Source organism: Trichomonas vaginalis, chromosome I (genome assembly GCF_026262505.1).
Source record: "Trichomonas vaginalis G3 chromosome I, whole genome shotgun sequence".
In the NCBI taxonomy this organism is placed as follows: domain Eukaryota; phylum Parabasalia; order Trichomonadida; family Trichomonadidae; genus Trichomonas; species Trichomonas vaginalis.
In genome coordinates this window covers 1,131,079-1,144,831 of record NC_067203.1, presented here as the reverse complement: position 1 = coordinate 1,144,831, position 13,753 = coordinate 1,131,079, and the positions used below count along the sequence as shown (strand labels likewise).

At 35.9% G+C, this 13,753-nt stretch overlaps 8 protein-coding genes and 1 pseudogene across 9 annotated transcripts, besides 2 other annotated features; 2 read left to right on the top strand and 7 right to left on the bottom strand.

The window, feature by feature from the left end:
* Positions 1-6,477: part of a mobile genetic element that runs on past the window's edge.
* Positions 1-13,753: part of a mobile genetic element that runs on past both edges of the window.
* TVAGG3_0906710 (organellar and viral DNA polymerase type B) lies at positions 181-1,186 on the bottom strand (the record flags this gene model as incomplete). The annotated part of the gene is made up of 1 exon (XM_051251579.1): positions 181-1,186. A coding segment is annotated over one exon (1,006 nt), but the record flags the coding sequence as incomplete, so codon positions are not given.
* TVAGG3_0906700 (protein of unknown function, DUF4107 family) lies at positions 5,252-5,767 on the top strand (the record flags this gene model as incomplete). Its single annotated transcript, XM_051251578.1, has 1 exon — positions 5,252-5,767. The coding sequence occupies one exon, from the start codon at positions 5,252-5,254 to the stop codon at positions 5,765-5,767; it is 516 nt and encodes a 171-aa protein (XP_051077152.1).
* TVAGG3_0906680 (uncharacterized protein) lies at positions 7,460-8,122 on the bottom strand (the record flags this gene model as incomplete). Its single annotated transcript, XM_051251577.1, has 1 exon — positions 7,460-8,122. The coding sequence occupies one exon, from the start codon at positions 8,120-8,122 to the stop codon at positions 7,460-7,462; it is 663 nt and encodes a 220-aa protein (XP_051077151.1).
* Positions 8,396-8,980, bottom strand: TVAGG3_0906670 (uncharacterized protein; the record flags this gene model as incomplete). Its single annotated transcript, XM_051251576.1, has 1 exon — positions 8,396-8,980. One exon carries the CDS (start codon positions 8,978-8,980, stop codon positions 8,396-8,398), a length of 585 nt encoding a protein of 194 aa, XP_051077150.1.
* TVAGG3_0906660 (DNA/RNA polymerases family) lies at positions 9,313-11,451 on the bottom strand (the record flags this gene model as incomplete). The annotated part of the gene is made up of 1 exon (XM_051251575.1): positions 9,313-11,451. One exon carries the CDS (start codon positions 11,449-11,451, stop codon positions 9,313-9,315), a length of 2,139 nt encoding a protein of 712 aa, XP_051077149.1.
* Positions 11,497-12,081, bottom strand: TVAGG3_0906650 (phage tail repeat-like family; the record flags this gene model as incomplete). The annotated part of the gene is made up of 1 exon (XM_051251574.1): positions 11,497-12,081. One exon carries the CDS (start codon positions 12,079-12,081, stop codon positions 11,497-11,499), a length of 585 nt encoding a protein of 194 aa, XP_051077148.1.
* On the bottom strand, positions 12,101-12,254 carry TVAGG3_0906640 (annotated as a pseudogene). Its single transcript has one exon. A coding segment is annotated over exon 1 (154 nt).
* Positions 12,274-12,675, bottom strand: TVAGG3_0906630 (uncharacterized protein; the record flags this gene model as incomplete). Its single annotated transcript, XM_051251573.1, has 1 exon — positions 12,274-12,675. The coding sequence occupies one exon, from the start codon at positions 12,673-12,675 to the stop codon at positions 12,274-12,276; it is 402 nt and encodes a 133-aa protein (XP_051077147.1).
* Positions 13,131-13,649, top strand: TVAGG3_0906620 (uncharacterized protein; the record flags this gene model as incomplete). The annotated part of the gene is made up of 1 exon (XM_051251572.1): positions 13,131-13,649. One exon carries the CDS (start codon positions 13,131-13,133, stop codon positions 13,647-13,649), a length of 519 nt encoding a protein of 172 aa, XP_051077146.1.

Below are 13,753 nucleotides of genomic sequence, written 5' to 3'. Positions count from 1 at the left end.
ATTTCTTTGTGTTTGTTAAAACATTTGAAACAAGTCTTTTAAAACCATCTACAAAATTTCCTGTTTCACCTAATGTTCTTGCAGCATTTACAAGCTCACCCATTCCCGCTTTTGACCCCAAAAACGTCCATATTGCATTTATTTCACTCTGTATAGTTGTCCATTCAGCGAAACTAACACCCGCATTCGCTAAGCTGAAAATGAAATTCAGTGGATCGAACTTAATTCCACCTTCTTTTTCAATTTCAACGAACTCACTAACATGAGATTTTAAGTATTCTTTCGTTAAAATTGTTTTCCCCGATGTTATGTCATTAACGAAACTATCACCGTCAAAAGTTAACGAATTCAATTTCGTCGTTGATGCTTTTATTTCATACACCGCTTTATCGATAGTTTTTGGCTCACCTTCTTTAGAAGCATATGAAACATTAATGAATGAATTATATGTATTCATGAATGAATTAAAATCAATGATTTTCATTAATGACGCCTTTAATGATTCATTTACTGTTGAATCCCTTAAAACAATTACTGAACTGTCATGGGCTTCGCCCTGGTCGCTTCGGTCTGAAAGACCTTCAGGACTCAAAGAGTCCGTTTGCGACTTTATGAAAGGTACACTGCAAACCGTCGAGTTTGGATCAAATGCTGTAGTTGGTGCAGGAATATTAATGATATAAGTCATTAAATCATTAAGTGACGTAAATAATGTTGTCGTTTTTGATTTAATTTCTTTAGCATCTGTTATATATGGTAATTTTATTTCTGTAGTTTCTGAATTAAAGATATTCGCTAAAATGTTTTGTAAACTGTTTTGAACAGCTGTGTAAACCGTTGAATTCGGAACTCTTACGATTTCACCATCCTTAATAAAAGGCATTGTACATGACGTAGTGCTTGGGTCAAATCTTTCGGGATTATAATTCAACATATATTCTAACGCTTCATATACAGACCTATAAACAGTTGTGTCGTTCTTCATGACAACTTCACCATTTACAATGAATGGCATAGTACATGGAGTTAAAATAGGGTCAAACTTTTCATAGTCCTTCCATGTTATGTATTTCTCGGTATTTCCATCACTGATAACAATATATTTGTCAGTAAGTGTGAGAGAGTATTGACCAAAATATAAACGTTTAGCTCTGTCAGCTTCATACGCATATGCAGCAATACTCATATTTTAATGAGAATAAAATGTTGTTCTATTTGCAAAGTACAGACCCAAACGAATACGGGACAGTAAAGCTACAAACAAACTTAGGTCTTCAGAATGAAGCGCTTGCTTTCAGAGTTGTTGACTTCAATACTATCGCTTCATTCGTTATAACAGATGAAACAGATTTCATGGAGCTTGAAATAGATGGAAAGAAGCACGAAATAAGATTTCACAATAATGTAGAATATAAGATGGAAACATTAGCTGGAGTGTTAAATGCGCTCATAAATACTACAATAAACAAGGAGAACGAAGAAAACTTAATGAATGTTAAACTTATTGCAGGAGTTTTGAAGTTCAGTTATGCGAAGGAGTTTAAGATAACACGAATGAGTCATAGAGTTCAATTGCTTCTGGGAGCATACCATATGACATGTCCTTTGAAAAGTGTTGACAAAACGATTGAGATGAAATCTGTTCCATACGTATGTTATGGTAATTGTTTATACGTTGAGTCAAAAATAGCTAATGTCACAGGTATTTCAGGAGTTAATAGTAAAGGTTCAGTAGATAATATAATCTTCTGTTATGCAGTCAATTCAATGTTCATTCCAAACGTTCCTGTCATAGTAACTCATTTAGGTAAATGGGTTCGCATTAGTCCTCATAATTTGAAAGACATGCAATTCAGACTTGTTGACTTTCAAGGAGAGCCTGTAGAACTGAAGGCACCAGTGCGAATGACTGTTGAAGTTGACTTTTTAGAAAATATTAAATGCAACAGCTTACAAGAGAACTCAGAGCTAAAAATATAAAGTATGAATGTTATGTATTAGGTCATGAACTTTGGTTATTGCTGTTTGATGAAACAAATGAGTTAGTTATGTCAGTCAAGAGAACAGAAAAAGGCGTCAAAGGCGCCGAGCGCAAAGCGCTATATTGTGTTAGTGAAACTGCACCAAGTCAATAAGATTAGGTTTGCATTATGAAGATGAGTTCGATACTGTTGAAGAAGTTTTGGATAGATATTACAAATTGCTTTAATTTACTAAAACATATTTCAAACAAAGCTTATATTCTGTTGAAAGTTTTGTATACTCGTTCGAATATTTATACTTAAACTCAACTCCTGTAGTTCCTGGTGTTTCAATGATGCGGATGTTACCTATTTTCATGAATGGTGGCGTTTGACCACAGCATTCGATTTCAGGGTCGAGATAGTCAATGACACATTGTTTCCCTGTTATTCGTGATATAACATTTTCAAGGTCCTCCTTTGTTAGAATTATTTGGTTCTTGCTTATAAGATTTGTCAAAAGCTTCTTATCGTCTTTGAGTAAAATTGTTTGGTATAACTGAAGAAGGTAATGGTCTACGTTATCTGAAGGATTTGTTTGAACATTTGTGTAAGGGTTGTCGTTGGCTTCTCTTGAAAGAATTTGGTCCAGTGGTGGATACTCTAACTTAACATCTGATGTAGCGTTAGCGTTTGAAGCTGAGTTTAAATTCACGGATTTCAGTTCTGGTTCTTTTTCTTTCAAACACTCTGAACTATAGTTCTTTATGACAATATTGTTTGTCGTTCGTGAGTCAACATTTGATGTTGGTTCAATTGGAACATTAACGGCACCAGCTAAGATGGATTTGCTTCTCATTTCATATAGAATAAAAACCTTTTATATGTATGAAATGAACAATATACTCGACAAGGGTTTGAATGTAAAGCTAACGAATGAAAATATTGTTGAATTCACTGAGACAGGAGCTGTGTATAAAGATGTAGAACTACTGAACAAAAGAGCTAAGGGAAGAAGCAGGAACATGAACAAAGGGTGGAAGCCTATAAAAATTTATGTCAATGATGGCTCAGGAGGTTCAAACATAAAGTATGCAGAAAGTTATAGAGTTTATGCTCTCAAGGGGAGAAGCCTTCATTTAAGAACAGCTATTCTAACGCATATCCTCAAAAGCTAACGGATGGGAAGTGGATGATATGAATGACAGCAAAAATATTAACAGAAATGGCGACAGAGATGCATGGAATTTGTTTACCATCAGTCAGTTGAAGGTTAAACTTTAAAACAATGTTGGTCGTTCCCATGGAATATTTTTGACTTTAATGGTATTAGTCATGATATGAATCTCAAGGTATGAACGAGGAGAGATGAGAGACTTATATGCTTCCCAAATTTCTTCAAAAGGTAATGTTATACCTGACTGTTTCCAAATGAGTTCAATATCATACGTGAGAAACCTTGAAAGATAACGAAGTCAGTTATGAGACGTTTTATGTTTAAAGCTAAAAACCTCCATGTTTGCATAAGTATTGCTACAGTTAAGTGGTAATGTCTGACTTTAGTAATGATGTTAGCTAATGGTGAGTCAGGCTTTGAAACTAAACCTTTTCCGGCGAAGTCGTCACAAACTAATAAAGTGTTTGAAGGATATTTTTTGAAGGGGTATTTTGAAAGTTTTGATAGAATGTAGTTTGTAAGTCGTTTCATATCGTAAACTCCTGAGTATTGACGTAAGTGGTGTTTGTCAATAATTCTTTCCATCTCTTCTGAAGTCTTTTGCATTCCTGACTGTATAAATTCAACGATGGCATAATATTTCCTCTTACGTCGAACGTAACGTTGAAGAAATTCAATGAGTTCGCTATCTGGAACTTTAACGACAGATGCTTGAACTTTTGACATAAATGTTTTCGCTGTTGAGTCCATAGAGTCTGAAGTTGCTGATATAATGATTTGGTCATAATATGAGTCATTTCCTAAACGTTCTGTTATGAGTATATGACGAATTAAATTAAATGTCTTACCTGAACCCATCTTTCCACAATAGAAATACACACCATTTGAACAGAACTCATAGTCCTTACTGAAAGGAAGAATGAGAGAAGAGTTAAGTTTGTCTGTAGTTTCATTCATGTCTTCATCTACGTCATGTATTAAATGCTTCATTTTATCTCCATTAAAAATGCAAGTCAGAAATATTCAGAACATAGCACCGAGTCTAACTGACAAGAGTATAAAGATATACTATGAACACGTTATGATGAAACCAACCAAAATTCAAGAAAGTCAGTATACTTATGAATATCCAAGACACTGGGTAGAGTATGTAGGAGGTGAGAAAGCTATTGAAATCAGACAGGTTCGAAGTATTCCAGCAGGAAGAACAATATTATTGAAGAACTTTAATGTTTTGAGGTATAATGATGAAACAAAGAAGCAAGATAGTTTTCCCATTGCTGTGTATGTGAACCTAGACACAGGAGATGACATGAAAGTTTTTAACACAAAGCTTCAAACGGTAGTGAGAGAACAACTTACTGCGGAAGGGCATCCATTACCTTCAGAAGTTACCATAGCATATAATTTTGAAACAAACTCAATAGATTTTAAAGTCATCTCTGCAAAGAAGTCAGGTTTTACATTTAATGAAGCAGATGTATATTCGAATGAAAACTTCAAAGCTATTGCATGGTTAGATAATGACGATTGCTTTAAGAAAATATTTAAATTCAGTGACTCAACGATGTCAATAGATGACCTTCGTGGAATGTTACCATCGATGTTTACAGTAGAAGGTTCAGCAGGATTGCTTACAAGATTGTCAATTGGTGGTATTTGGTCTCGTGAGAACATTGTTATAAAATCCAGTATAAGTGAATTTGCTGAAGAATCTATATTATGTCTTTCAAACTACATGTATTCGCCACCGAAGCATTATAGTATAACAAACTTTGTCAGTAAGTTTAACATAAGACTTGTCGAACCTTCTTCAATGAAAGATGTTGTGCTACCTAAAGATGGAAAGGATGGACTCATTATTGAGATGATTTTAATAGCATATTAAATGAGCTTGTTCTTGAAGGTCATTCATGATGAAATAACTGTTGTAGAAGATGTTAGCAATTGTTCAGACATTTTGAAGCGAATAGATGAGATAAGAAAGAAGTTAGATAGACCGCAAAGCGGTGAGGACGAAGTCCATGAGAATGTTTATGTTTCATTGACTTTCTCCAGTAACGAGAACTTTTATGAGATAATATTGAAGAGAGATGATTTTAATATGGTGTAAATGGTAGCTTGGGCAGCTTTAGGCGCAATGGGAACAAAAGCATTAGCATTTGGAGCAAAAGCACTTGGAGCTTATGACGCAGTAAATAAAATGAGTGGAGGAAGGGTTTCGAAGACATTAGATGCAAATAAAGGGAAGATTGGAGGCTGGGTTGCAAAGAAGTTAAGATTAAATAAAATAGGGCTCATAAATAAAGCATCCAATTTGGTTGCGACTGAGTCAGAAAATGCTTTAGGAAAGGACGATGAGTTTGCAAAACATGCAAAAGACTTTAATGACCAGATGAAAGGTGAAACAATGCATTTAAATAGAGTCGATGGAACTCTTCCTCCACCAGTAGTTCTTCCGTATGGTCCCTATGGAATGTATGGAAACCCTTACGAAAGACCATTTGACCCATTGACTGGTGGAAGTAACTGGTATCATTACGGACGAAGAAGAAAGACAGTTAAGCTGGAGACAGACGTGAAGAAAGCAACTAAAAAGAAACCAAGGAAGAGAGTTATAAAGCAATGAATTCAAGTGGGTGAAAAAAGAGGTGAAAAAAGAGGTGAGATTTCACCACTTCACCTAAATTTATTTTTGTGCTATGTTTTCATACGTGTGAGGGTGGTGATATCATTAATTTTTAAGTTTATTTTTAAGTTTATTTTTTATTTTATTTTTATATAAATGACGAAAACTATTGAGATAACAAACTACAACGGTCATGAGTTCAAGAATTTGTTCTTCGTTCCTCGTGAAAATACATTCTATCAGATACGAGGGAGAAAGGGTAAAGTTAGTTTGAGCGTTTACGACAACAAACATAATGGGAGATATATAAAAGCAATAGATACAAATGGTAAACGTGTTTCATTAGCTTTGTCAAAACTTACAGGTATAAACTATGACAGTGATTTTGACCTATATGAAGAAGAAAGTGAGTCAGAAGATTATGAGCTGTTATGTGAAGCACAGCAATGGGAAGCGCTGCAATACTTTTGTAAATGAGAACATTAGTGGGAACGTTAGTGAGAACGTTTATTTTTTCATTAGTGAAGTCGTTAGCGAAAATGTTGGTGAGCTCGTTAGTGAAGTGGTTGGCGGCTTTGTAAATATTTAAGGTTAAGTGAGTGTTGTCGTTTTGTGTTGTAAAATATACGTTACTGGTTTTGTAAATATTTAAGGTTATATTGGGTAAGGTGGAACGCAGTGCCGCCGTACCCAAGATAACCATACTAACTACTTCTATTTCATCGAATTCTGGAATAGTGAGCTTTTGTTGTTGTATTTCAGGAAGTTTAGGTAGATGGTCAATAATATCCTGCATTTCATAAAGATATTCTTCATTTGTTTCATCTTTCGCACTACAGTCTAAAACTCCTTGGAGAAGTTCTTGCTTTATCTTCTGGATTTCTGTTTCGAAAGTATATGAAGAAGGAATGAAGCTTTTCATCTCTACTAACATTGAAGTTGGGTTCATGACTAACGAGTTTGGTGAAGTTGTTGCTAACATGTTCTTACAATAAAAATAAAAAATATTTTTTTTAAAAAACTAACTTTTTTTATTTCGGGAAAATTCATGAAAATTCAACGGGTGAGAAAAGAGGTGAAAAAACAGGTGAGATCTCACCTCTTCACCTAAAATATATTTTTGCTGAGTAAAATGAGTTTTGTGTGTTTTCTACGGTGGAGCCAAAAGTGGCTCGACCTCAAAACAAGCATTTCGTGAAGAATATACCACCCCGCGGAATTCCGCGGGTTGCTTTTTATACAAAACATATACGAAGAAGTCTCAACAAAACAAGCATTTTGTGAAGAATATACCACCCCGCGGAATTCCGCGGGTTGCTTTTTATACAAAACATATACGAAGAAGTCTCAACAAAACAAGCATTTCGTGAAGAATATACCACCCCGCGGAATTCCGGCAGGTGCTTTTTATACAAAACATATACGATGAAGTCTCAACAAAACAAGCATTTCGTGAAGAATATACCACCCGCCGGAATTCCGGCAGGTGCTTTTTATACAAAACATATACGAAGAAGTCTATTTCCTGTGTTGTTGTCAAAATGTCATGTTGTCACACTTTTTCAGAGAAGTTCGTTTAACCGAGGGACCGAGGGACCGAGGGACCTGGTGACCTGGTGACGTAGTGACACCTAAAAACCATCTAACCTAAAATATATTTTTGCCGAATTCAATAAAAATAAAATGGTTCATTTACTCACAATATTTTTGTACAAAACGACCCCAAACTTTTAACCTCTCTTCTGCAGCTTCTAATGAAACTTTAGCGAGTTCATATTCTCTAAATTCTCTCTTTAAATCTTCTTGTTCCCATTGGTCTAGTTCGTATGGAGAGTCTCTATAACCAGAACATATCTCACGTTCATGTTCTATTTGTTTTTCATGCATTTTTCTAACTTCTTCTTCGAACAAAGGTTTTGCATTCTCTACTGTATCTTCAAGTTCTTCTTCATCTAATTTCTCATGAACTTTCTTGTCTATGGAGTCCAGAATTTTTCCAACTGCTATGCAATATTTTGGAGAAGCCCACATTGCTATATAGTTTACAAGTCTTGGGTCTACATACGTTCCTCTAACCTGTTTGATTTCATCGGGAATTCCTGCATTAACATTGTATAAAAAGCAACCCGCGGAATTCCGCGGGTTGGTATATTCTTCACAAAATGCCTTAAAATACTCTTCCCAGGACTTATTTTCCAACAACCTTCTAAAGTCTTTCCTAAACTGCTGACAGATCTTTGTTGCATTTATATAACCATCCTTGTCTCTACGTAAGACTTCAATACCGTTGTAAGTGCCTTTTGTGAATGTTTCGCCATTAGATTTGTTCGTGAACGTTTTTGCTTCGACTGTCATACTGTTCTTACAATAAAAATAAAAAAATATTTTTTGGTGGTACGTCGGACATTCGTTTGTGGCTTAACCGTCGGACATTCGTTTGTGGCTTAACCGTCGGACCACAACGATAAAAATCTCATTTTAACTCACTTTTTCTATCTTAAGGAAATTCATGAAAATTCACCTGTTGAATTTTGTATAAAAAGCACCCCGCGGAATTCCGCGGGGTGGTATATTCTTCACAAAATGCTTGTTTTGAGGTCGAGCCACTTTTTGGCTCCACCTCTTTTTTCAATACTTTTTCAGCACTTTTCCGTAGTTGTATATGAAAGACAATTCGAGATAAAAGTCATAGTATAATGGAATAATATGCTGCACACCGTTTGTTGTGAACCAAAATTGAAAGTCAGAGAAACTGTTACTAGGTGGTTCGTAGAATTTAGAAGCAAAGTCATAAAAGTCCTTACCGATACACAGAAAACTGTTGTTGCTTGAACTGAAACTTGCATGACACATGACATTTTGAGGGTCAAACACGTTTCTATAAACTGTCAAATCTGCTGGTGGAAGTATAAATTTAAATGGACCATCTGGTGGTAATGGTTCGTTCTGGTTTAGTAACCGAAGAAATTGTGCCCAAGAACGTTTGTCTACTCCCCAATATAAAAACTCTGTATCTCTTGGAGGGTTAATTTCAATCTTTTGAAATGAAACTGTGGAGTTCATCTTGTCATATTCTAGTTTCAGATAGTATGTTCCATTTAGTAAAGAGTGGTATTTTTCTTGAAATTCCCAGTAGTATTTGTTTATTTGAGTTTGAAAGTCATTTAGAGTTTTTTCAAGACTTTCGTCTGAACGAATTGTAAAGATTTTCATTTCGTCAAATTTTTCTATTAGACCGTCAGAACCTTTATACTGACCGTGAAAATATACTGCGAACATAAACGCATTAGTTCTATTTGAAAACAAAACTCTTCTAAATCCTATTGCCTTTGCATCTGAAGGACTTTGAAGCCAACGAATTGGATAGTCAAACCTGTAAGATCGGGATGAAATTTCTTCATCTGAAATATTCCTGCCAGCGTTTGTAAAGATATAGTCTAACGGTTTTGTATCTGCTACTTTTGTTCTTTGTTTTTCAACCTGAAGCATTTTATATATGTAAAAATATACTGTTTTAAAAACGTTTTAAAATGGTATGCAATGTTTTATTTCATGCAATGTTTTATTTCTGTGCCGTCTTCAAGTATGGCCCAGTACTTACGCTTGGAGAGAACATGAACTTCGGAAAATACCTTGTCTAGCTTAAAAAGGCCCATCTTTTCACCGACCATTCCCATTTCAATGAGTTTGTTGTATCCTTCTTCGTTCGTCATGAGTGCGTCAATGTTCTCATAGTATACCTTCACTTTCGATTTGACCTCGGAGAAGAATTTGTTGTAGTTGTCAAGGACTGCCTTTGCGAACTGAGGGTAGGACCAATGTTCGACAATAGGTTTTACTGTGGTTACTAAGCCATTTTGACCTTGAGTAAATTCGTATTTCAAAACAAAAGGAGAAAACCTTTCAACAAAGTTGTCGACCTTCTCATAGTGTTTACTCTTCATCTTTTGAGGTTTTTTAATGGAATATCCCCATGTCGAATTCATAAGCAATTTGAGTGTCATTGCAAGTTTGGGGTTTGAAGCTTTCCTAATATCATAGAGTTGTTGTATGACCTTTCCAACTGTATAGTTCCTTCCCGGGAACTCACCATCTTCGTTTGGAATTCCAGTTGGAATATATTGGACAAACCTCATGTACGCAGCGTTAAGGTCGACATAGTATATTTTTTCGTATGAGTCGAACTTGTCGCAACCAATGGGTCCAGTTCGTGGAAATTCAAGTGAGTCTCTTATCTTCTGAGAAACTTCTCCTGTTATCTCATAAACATCGTCGAAGCAACCTGTTTCATATAAAACCTTCTGACCTAACTCAGATGCTCTCCAATACAATTTGACGTCAATTGGATGTCTCAATGGAAGTTTGTTTATAGCATCTTGAAGTTCTTGCAACCTCATTGGAAGTTCTTCTGGTTCAGGTTGGTATCCGAACAATCCAACCCCTTTTGGAGCTGTGTACTTCTTTTGTGCTAGAACTTTGTCTGGAACAACTTTTGGTCTTACCAACAATGAAAAGTTTGTTTCGTCTTTTGGTACAAAACTTTCTGTCAGCTTGTCATCTGGAATTGGTTCCAACAAGCCTTTCTCGAAAAGAATGTTAACAGCTCTGACAATGTTGCACTTGCCTTTTCCGAACAATGGGTTTGTAAGACTTTCGTTCAACATGAAGTGGTTGTGGACAAGTACAATCTTCAACCATGGTAATTTGAAGTCAACAACATAGTCGTCATGTGAAGAACCTTTCTCAGTCGGAATGTTGACGCGGATATTGACATTTGCCAACGGTGCAACTTTTGCCAATTGACCTCTGAGAATGTACCTTGTTTTCACACATGACTCAAGATACTTCATTTTCTCATCTGTAACAAGACCAGAGTTCCTGAGACATGTAAGAATACAAGGTTCATTGACAATTTTTTCAATTGAATTGTAAATTCCATACCTTGTCAGGTTAATGTCAGACTTGTTTATGAACGGGAAGTATCCAGCATGTTGTCTGACTGCTTGAGGGTTGGGTTGGTACCATTCGAACTTCACGCTTGCAATTCCTTCAATTGCATTCAAAATATCTGAGTCGGAGTCAAACATTTGTTCTCTCTTTGTAGTCTTGAAAGCGTCAAGAAGTTGTGCGGCTGTTGTGACATTGCCATGCGCATAGTAAATATGACCATCTAAATCTTTTACGGTTAATCTGAGATTGTATCCTTTCTTATTTCCGTCTTGTATGGCAGCAAGTACTCCCATGAAGCCTTCTTTGTTCTTTCCTTCGTCAAAGTTTACTGTAAAGGTTCGACCAGATGTAATTTTACTTCTAACCTCACGATACTTTTCATATGCATATCTTGTTCTTTCCATGGGAGCATGTGCGTCTTCACCTTTTCCTTTTTTCCTTCTCAAAGGATTCAATTGTTCGTCATGTTTCCAGTAGAATCTGGCAAAGCCGTCGTGTCCTTCAACTTGAGGCTCACTAACATTGAAAGGCATATCCATAAGACGCTCTTCTTCTAACCTCTCTAATCTGTTTGGATAATTTGCGCGTGCTGTTTCCAAGTCCATTTCATAGCGAAGACCAGACAGTTTGTCATAGACTTTTATGGGTCTTCCCTTCCTATATTTAAACTTCTTTGAAACTCTCCAACCATATCTTTCTAACTCTGCTTTTATTCTAGCAGATTTTCTATCCATTCTATACGGGGGCATTTCTATAAAAATAAAAAAATGTTTTTTCCTTTACTTTACATAAGCACTTGCTGCCATAAGTCTTTGACGCCAACCCATACCAGCTAATGAAGGTTGACTTGGTTTAGTTTGGAAACTAAACTTTGGTTTTGGTTTATCTTCAGTTTTTGGTTTTTCTTCTTCTATCGGTTTTTCGTCACTTTTCGGTTCTGCTGACTTTACCTCACTTGCTTGAATAGTTGTGTCGTCAACATCTTCATAAATATCATATGCCATTTGTTTTTGTTTTCCTTTCAACTTTTTGTGTTTGTTGTAAAGTTTAGAATATTTCGACTCTAAGTCAATGAGATGTTCTATAATGAACTGTTGGTCAGTGAAGTATACTTTTCCATCTGTTGTCTCGAAAGCTCCTTCAGACTTCAATATTTTATTTGTGAGAGTCTGTTTCTTTTTTGAGATACTTGCCGTTCCATTTTTATGAAAAGTGACTTTGTAGTTAGGGTTTGTATTTCCAGACCTCACACTTTCTATTATTGAATTTTTCTCTTCATCTGTAAGTTCTTTGACAGGTTTTGACAATGGTTCTGAACTTTTTGTTTGTGGTGTCAAATCTACCGTTTCAACTTCTTCGGTCATTTCATCTCAGTAAAAAATTTTAGTTTGGTTTGTTTTCAACTGGTTGTTGAGGTTTTTTAAGTCGGTCTAAAACTTCCTGAGTATAGGAAGAACTTGACAAACACGTGGTGTGTAACTGCTGGAAGCCGACAAATCCATCTTGAGCCCATTTGTCTCAATGCTGTATTGTTCATTTCATCTCAGTAAAAAATTTTACATTCCCCACGTTTGAGGCGGTTGAGGTTGGTTGTTGTTTACCCACTGTTGTGCATGGTTATATCCTCTGTTAAAGAATCTTTCACCTTGGTCCATGTAGTGCCCTGCTTGGTTATAGTAGTCATTTGCTTTGTTATAGTAGTTTCCTGCTTGTCTTCCTACATTGTCCATCCATCCTTGAACTTTTCCTCTTGTTTCAGGATTTGGAATAAGATTTGCTGCATCTCGTGCTACCTCCCAACCTTTCTGTACAGTTTGTATAATAGGTTGTGCTTTCTCTTTCAGTATACCTAATGTACTCAAAATCTTCCTTCCAATTCCAAATGCACCTCTGGCTAGTGTTCCCACTGCGGGCAAAAATCTAGATGCGACTCCTGCTAATGCGCCAAATAAACCCATTTCTTATGGGTTAAAAATGACGAATTCAAACAAGGACCCGTATGTTTCTAAGCAACAAAGAAAGCACTCATGGTAAAAATCTTTAGTTCAACACCAAATGCTTGGTTTATGGATATCTTGGAAAACATTCCGAGGTATAGAGAAGATGGACCACCATACTGGCTAATATTTGTCGGTCAAAACACAAGATACTGTGAAGCCATACCATTATGTCCAAAAATATTTTAGATGTGAAAACTGCTTTGACAATATTCGTTGACAAATACCATCCAACAAAACTGACATCTGACTGTGAAAGTTCTTTCAAATCAGACGATATTAAAAACTATCTGCGTTCAAAAAATGTAAACCAATATTTCATTGTCGACCAAAACCATTCTGCTCTTGGTGTCATTGACAGTTGTATAAAAATCTTAAGAGACTTAAACCAACCACAAGGTGGTGAAGCAAATGAAATGTCATATGACGACAAGTATAGACACTTCTCCATGGCAAAGATGAGACAAGTTTTAAATATTTACAATAGCCGTAAACAAAAAGGTTTGGGAAACCACTCCCCCGAAGAAATGAAAAACAACCCTGACTTAGAGAAAGACTATATATTTAATAATTTAGTCAAAAGAGACAAACAAGAAAGAATGCCGGGCTTCAAACTTCAGAAAGGTGACAAAGTAAAAATAGAAATACCTAAACGCGACCCATATGAAAATACTATTGACTATGACAACAATGGGAACTCGACAGGTACTCACATTCGTGTTCGTAAAAATAGAAGAAAGTATACAAGAGAATATTATGAAGTTTTAGGCAAACATGGCAAAATGTACAGACTGCAAGCAGAAGATAAAACTACTATTGTCAGACCTCGTTTCAAACTTGTCAAAGTTCAAGGTGGTATACTTTCAAAGACAGTTCCTAACAAATATAAGACAACTCCTGACGAATATGCTAAAGAAGTTGAAAATGACGACTAAGCATTCTATACCATGCGTAAACTGTCATGTAAGGTGGCATGTAGTCTTTACTTTGTCCCGTTGTTTGTGTATACCCTGAAACGCGATGTGTATGGTTTCCATCT